Source organism: Nothoprocta perdicaria, unplaced genomic scaffold (genome assembly GCF_003342845.1).
Source record: "Nothoprocta perdicaria isolate Ctin4 unplaced genomic scaffold, notPer1 scaffold_297, whole genome shotgun sequence".
In the NCBI taxonomy this organism is placed as follows: Eukaryota; Metazoa; Chordata; class Aves; order Tinamiformes; family Tinamidae; genus Nothoprocta; species Nothoprocta perdicaria.
This window is the reverse complement of record NW_020455529.1, coordinates 127,703-134,553: the sequence shown is the minus strand read 5'-3', so window position 1 is coordinate 134,553 and position 6,851 is coordinate 127,703. Positions and strand designations below refer to the sequence as shown.

At 45.0% G+C, this 6,851-nt stretch overlaps 1 protein-coding gene across 1 annotated transcript in view; it reads left to right on the top strand.

Annotated features, from left to right (window-relative positions):
• The first annotated feature begins 6,280 nt into the window (after positions 1-6,280).
• The window catches only part of TMEM245 (transmembrane protein 245), a 53,291-nt gene continuing 52,720 nt past the window's right edge, over positions 6,281-6,851 (top strand). Inside the window, exon 1 of the mRNA XM_026041855.1 lies at positions 6,281-6,289. Coding sequence (XP_025897640.1) covers positions 6,281-6,289 — 9 coding nt within the window. The remainder of the gene's footprint in view (positions 6,290-6,851) is intronic.

The window sequence follows — 6,851 nt, the reverse complement described above, 5'->3', positions numbered from 1 at the left end:
CTTCCATCGAGTTTGCATCATTATCCACAAGCCCAGCAGAAGTAGTTAGTTATTTTATTCTTTTTAACTAACCTAAGTTTGTAGGCTTAATGTTAGAAAGAACGATTGATTCCTTTTGTAATGAAATGGCTTTGACTTGCTTCAGAGTGTTTTTTTTTAAGTGGTTATGGCAGTTCAGAGTAGGGGAATAGTTTTTTTTTTTTTTTTTTTCTCTAGTTAATATATATCAACACCAACCAGGAAAAAATGTCTCTCTCAGAAAAGATTCCCTCCTCCAAATCAAATCATTTTAGATTCCTTTTGGTGACTGCTGTCGAGACAGCTGTTAAGCAGCACAAAGTTGCTTCCATTTCTGAAGTGTTTTATTTTGAGAGTGAGAATAACTTGGAGTTTCCTAATTAAAAAGATAGCATTGGAAAACACCGTGAGGCATTAGCTGACATCCTCGAATGTGTTCCTCTCACACAGAACAAAATTTGTGACATTCCTTGTTACATCAAATGTAGTATCGCCTTCTGCTCACTCTGTCTGTCTTAGTGATAATGTCTTGCTTTATACTTGAAGTTCGTCAGCTGTTCGGAAGAGAAACCATTTTCCATGTTTATATTTGTGACAGTGCCTATCATAAATGGAATTTTGACTATAATGTCTAACTGCTACTTCATTACAAATAATAAGTAAGGATAGTCTTAAGTCCTGTAAGGATTGTGTCTGGATTTACACAATAAAGAGTAGCGTAGGATAAGAGACAAAAATGGGCAGAAAGCATAGAACTTTAGTTTTTTTTAGGGTAATCAAATATATTTATCTTGTGACTGAGACGCTACTATGTGCCAACTGTTTTATTTTTCCTTCAAAAGGTCTAATTTCATAATGTTGTTGGATACAGGATGATACTTTTATGCAAAGTTCTGTTATGATAATTCAGTTTTTTGAAAGAAAATATACTGATGAGAAAAATTATGAGCTTGAGAGAGGATCTTATCAATATGTATATTGATACCTGAGGGGAGAATGTAGGGAGGATGGGGCCAAACTCTTCTCAGGGGTGGCCAATGACAAGACAAGGGGCAATGGGTACAAGTTGAAACGCAGGCAGTTCCATCTCCATGTGAGGAAGAACTTCTTCCCTGTGAGGGTGCCAGAGCCCTGGCACAGGCTGCCCAATGAGGTTGTGGAGTCTCCTTCGCTGCAGATCTTCCAAACCCACCAGGACACCAGTCCTGTGCCCGTGCTCTGGATGCCCGTGCTGGAGCAGGGGGGTTGGACTAGATGATCTATAGAGGTTCCTTCCAACCTCAGCCCTTCTGTGATTCTCTGAAAATGTTGAAATCCCACTGTGGTGCTCTGGTGGCACAGATTGGTTCTGCAACTCCTGGGCAGCAAGAAAATAATTACTTGTGGTCTCCTTATTCTGAGGATAAATGTGCCAAAGTTGTGTTTAGCTTGACCTTTCCCAGCCTTAGCAGAGGGAATAGTGGACGACAGGAGCGCTGGCTTCGGCAGCAGACCCTGGCTGCCAGGGAAGGGCTTTGGAGCTCTCTGGGGCTGCTCCAGCTTGGGGCCGACCAGCCCACGAGCTCCACAGCTGCCTCTGGGATCAGGCCCCTGCGCTCAGGGCCTGCCATGAGACAGAAGGAGCAACACGGCCAGTTCTGTGGCAAGTCCCCTCAATACACGTGTCCTCTTTTGCCAAACTGGATGCTACGGAGATGGTGCAGGCTGATGATGAGCCTTGCCCTGAAAAGTCGTGTGCTCTTTGTCGCTAGCTTGTGTTTCATACCCGTCTCCACGGTCGCCTTGTGCTATTTAGCACCGTGACTGTGAGAAAGCCGAGGTCGGCTGTGAGGAGCAGTTAGTGGGCAAGGAGGACGGACACACAGCTAGTCAGCTAAGCACAGCTAGAAGTCTGTCCCTGGTGACACTCCATTTACCTGCAAGGGAATCACTGGGAACAGCTTGGAATTGGAAGCCCTCTTCCTGGTATCCAGTTTTGCTTCTCCTTACTTTCCCTTCCCTCCAATGGTGCTTTTTTTTTACAAAGAAGCAAGAAAATGTTTCCCTTTTTGGAGCCCTCTGATCTTTCCAGCTGCCTTCTGGGACCCCGAAGGGTTGCACCGTGCTGGACTCTAGAGGAGGAATCAAGATTTATACATATACCTCGTAACTTCTACTAGCCTTTAAATTTCATTTTATGCTCCTTGGGTTGGCCACAGCAATGTGTGGCAGACATACTTTGCTTTTTAGTCTTCCCTAAATGGTTTTCCTAAACAAAAGCATGCAGTAATAGTTTTAGGAGAGGAAACGTATTTTACAAACAGAGCTACACAAAACATATTCTAACTCATTTTCAGAGATACTTATTGTGAGATACCTCATATTTTATATGAAGAATTGGATCGGGAGCCTTAGCTATGTGAAAGAAGAGGAAATGCATTTGAGCATGGCAGCTGTTCCAGGGCCTCCCAAAGCTGCACACACGGGTGGCCGGTGTGAATTGGCCTTCTCCATTTCAGGGCTGATTCCACAGATTTTCCTGAGAGGAGCAGGTGACGCAGCCTGCTTGAATGCTGCACAATGCAGGGCTCAGACCCCTCATGGTGAAAGCGTGGAAAGATTCATAGCAAGGCTGAATGGCAAGCAAGGGCTCATGTTCCTGTCATGCTTACCCCTTGTGCACAAGTTTACACGTGGCAGAACATTTCTGGCACTCTTAGTCACATGAAAGCTGTGCTTGTTATGAGTAAAAGCAACAGCCCTGACTTGAACTGACTGCAGCTTTCGTGCAGATCCTCGCTGTGCATGGGCTGATGCAGCAGAAGGGCAGGTTGTGCCTCAAGATGGGAACCACAACAGGCACCATCCGCTGCTGTCCTGGAGCAGTGGCTGGTGCTGGGCGTTCAGCCCAGCTCCATGTCTTATCTCATCAGCTTTGCTGCCCGTTACCTGTTTCCCCTAATTCAAATTGCATTACCAGCATGGCTGTAGTGGTGCATTACGGCCGAGTGCAGCTCCCCCATAGCATGACCAGCACAGATACAGATAGAACAGCAGCCCCTGGAAGATTTAAGGAAAATCCACATTCCTCACGTACAAATATTAATCATAAGAAAGCTGCTTACATATGTTGACTATATGCCAACTTTTCATAATTTTTTTTCATATCCATCTGTTCCTTCATACAATTTATATACCGAGTAGCTGATCTTTGCAGATGCAGAGTCAGAACTTCTTTTTTTCCCTTTTTCTTCATTCTATATAGTATGAAATGATCACTTACCTAGCTTTATTTTTTTTCCGCTTCTGCAGAATTTGGTAAAACTACATATGCCTCTACTTGGGTATCTAACCTCTCTAAATTGGTCTCCAGTAGTGAGGAAAGCCAGTGTAATTCCATAGAGTTGAGGAACACTTGTGCAGCTGATAGATGTCAAGAAGCAGAGTCAAAAGACTTTGCTTTCTTTGGAGATCTCTGCTGGAATTGGCAATGGCAACGAACGTGCTGGAAGAAAAGGGGCAGAGCACTTTGCTTCAATTGCTAGGTAATTTGAATCAAACTCATTTGGGGTGATTGTTGCTTTGCCTTCTTTCTTAGCCAAGTTGGAATGTTCCTTCAAGCTGATGAGAGGCTGGAGTATAGGTAGAGCTTTACAGCACACACATCATGAAAGCTGCTGCTCAATCTCCTAGGCCAATGTTGATCTACAATTAGAGGCTGCTTAGCAGTGTCCTAACAAGGTGAAATTCTGTGGCACTCTCAACTTTCTGTAAGGCTACTGTGCCCTTACACTTTGTAAGCTCTGGCAGACTCTGCAGATTGCTACAAAAAGTACTACCTGTTTAGCAGTAGTCTTCTGAGCTGTTTCTAAATTACTGCTTGCTCAAATTTGTGTTTTCGTTTCGGCAGACGGAAATGCATTTTTCCAAAGTGCCAGGCAGCTGCAGATCCTGCAGACCTTCCAAGCTTACTGGGGGCAGCAAAAGCCCTTTTGGCAACTGGAGACTGCAAAGTGTGGCCTAAGTTAGTTTCACAGACTCCCTTAAGCTTGATGTCATCCAGTTCAACTTCATAAGATGGCAATAGTAGAAGACTAAATGAAGGGGCAATTTACTTGCAATCTGTGCAAAAGAATAAAAATCTTCAGGCTACTTTTTCACAACAGTGCTTTGCAAGGTTTACATTAATGACAAAGATTAATGACAAAGAAATCTTTCTAGAAAGAATATTTAGGCAAATTAATTTTGTTGGAGTTATCACCATGTGTGCAAATTCAAGAACAGTACAAGGCAGTTTGAAAATAAAAAGGCAGACTATGGTTTGGAGATTGCAAGAAGACAAAATGCAGAGTCATATGTGCTACTTTACCCTTACCTAAATTTTTAGACAACCTTGTCCAGAATAATATATAGCAATATGGCATGTCACCTGCTCAGATATTATGTTTGCAGTTTTTCTATACTAACTTTTGGCACCTTCAGTAAAAAAACTAGCCCCTTGCTTGGCTTTTAAAGTATTTTCTTTTCTGTCCAAACAAGAGGAAAGAACATTGCACAGAATGAAGGCAATATTGTCATATACAGTATTAGAGTAATGTATGCAGTATTAAGGTAATGGGAGAGGAAGCAATGATGCCACATTTAAGTTGAGGTAGAGAAAACCTTATTAAAAAGCTGGTAGTAGCATTCTGGTCTTAAAACATAGTCAAAAGTGAAATTCCGAACACGTTAGCTTGATGAGAGAAATGAAACAGTGGGACAATGATATTTGCCAGTCATGTTGTCCACCTTCACTTCAGGAAGTTTTTGTTGTTGTTGTTGTTACCATATGTGAAACATCAAGAGCTCTGTTTAGTTTAAGACAGATGTCTGGCAGGTTTTGGTATTTCTGACTAATCTGTCCTAAAGTCTGGCTTGTTTTAACCACATCGTGGGTAAGCAAAGTGTCGTAACTGCGCTAACTCTTGCCACTTTGGTTTGTGTTACATGAATTGTAACGGTTGAATAGAAACTGTCAGCTCTGCCCTTTGATTTTGTTCAGTAAATTCTGATCAATATATGTGGATAAGCAACCTGTAAGTAGCGTGTTGTGTCCTGCATCGTTTATGCTGGTCCCAGTTCTGTGCTCCATACCCAGTGTCCAGCTGAATGCACTGGGAATTTGGCTAAGCAGGAGAGCAGAACTGGGGTTCTGTGGTCCAGAAGTTGTCATCAGGCTTTCATTTGGGCACCAGCCTCTTCAGAAGAATAACACTGAAGTTACTGTGACCTACAGTATTATTTTACAACCAGTGCATGCCCTAAAATATTGCTTTGTAACATCTGTTTTATACCAAATATTGATGTCCAAGTGAGCCTGGTCAGTTATTTGACAGTGACATACACTAATATTTATAAATCTGTTAAATAAATACCTTTTTAGTCTAAGAAAATGTGTGGTATGGCATATATAAAAGGAAAAAAAAATCAATCTCTGTGAGGCTAAAGAAGTCTCTGCTGCTGTCTTGTGTTGTGTGTTAAGAATTCCTTCTCATGCCATGGTGTGGAATTTATTACCCGGAGTGATTCCATTGAAGTCAGTAAGACTGGTCGTAACAGCAAATGAGAATGGGGGGAAGTGTTTACAGATGTGTGGGACTGTGTTTTGTTTTCTTGGTTTTCACCATCATAACTAAAGTGAAACTGTGAATAAATAATCAGAATTCTAACAAACTATTAAACAACAAGATGTTTACTAGAGGTCCTCTGGTGATCTTTACATGGTGGTTTTATAATATATTTATTCATAGTATGTAGCTATAGTGAAGGTACCAGTATTTCAAACGTGGCTGGTCTTTATCTCCTGCCACCACTGCTCCAGTGCTTGGCAAGCAGAGCAGCTGCTGATGCAGTGAGCACAGGCTATTGCACAGGTAAAAAAAGAAGTCGAAATTAAATTAGAGGCTGGGAACAGAGAGGAGCAGCTCCCTTGATACTCAACAAGCAAGAGCAGCTCCCTTGATACCCACCAAGCAAAGGCATCCATGGAAGTCTCCCAAGCAGGGGTGGTCTCTCAGGTCTGGGCTGGAATTTATGCTCTTGCTGGCGGTCAGAGGAGGGGACAGGCACAAGTCACCAAGACACGAGTTGCTCCGTGCTGGGATGGGCTCACTGCCACGACGAAGCTGCGCACAGCAGTGCAAGGAGGGGAGGCGGATCGTTCACAGCCCATAACAGAATGCAGTTTAACTAAGGCCTCAGACAAGGCTGTTTCTGCAGTAGAGTCAGCCACGCTGCTCTGCAGATGGGGCTGGTACCGTGGCTGGCGCTCGCTGTCGCATCCCAATCCAGTCATTCCTACAGGCACCAGTTGCAGCCTATCAGAGCCAGCGTTCCCGAGAGCTGGGCTTTGTTTTCTGCATTTTTATTCCTGCTGTTCTGCAAATAACGCTTCATTTGGACTCATCTGCACGTACACAAAAAAGAAATATCTCTTTTAGCGGGCTCGGACAGGACCAGGTTGCTCCGCTCCTCTAATCCAGCTTTCTGCATCCAGCGACGAGGACGCGGTCGCACGGGGGGGCGTGGCCTCATCTGGGGGCGTGGCCGAGGCCCCGGGGGGCTGGAGCGCGGTGCTGGGGGCGTGGCCGGCCGTGAGGGGGCGTGGCCTTGACCCCGGGGCGTGGCCTTTGGGTTGGGGGTGGCCTTTGCATGGGGGCGTGGCCTCGCGGGGGAGGGGGCGCTGGGGAGGCGGAACCACATCCCCCAGCACCCCCCGCGCGGGGCGGCCGCGCTCCCGCCCCGGTAGCGGCGCCGCCTCTCCGCGCCCGCGGTGCTGCTGGTGGCCGCGGCTGCGCGGGACCGAGCGGGCGCTA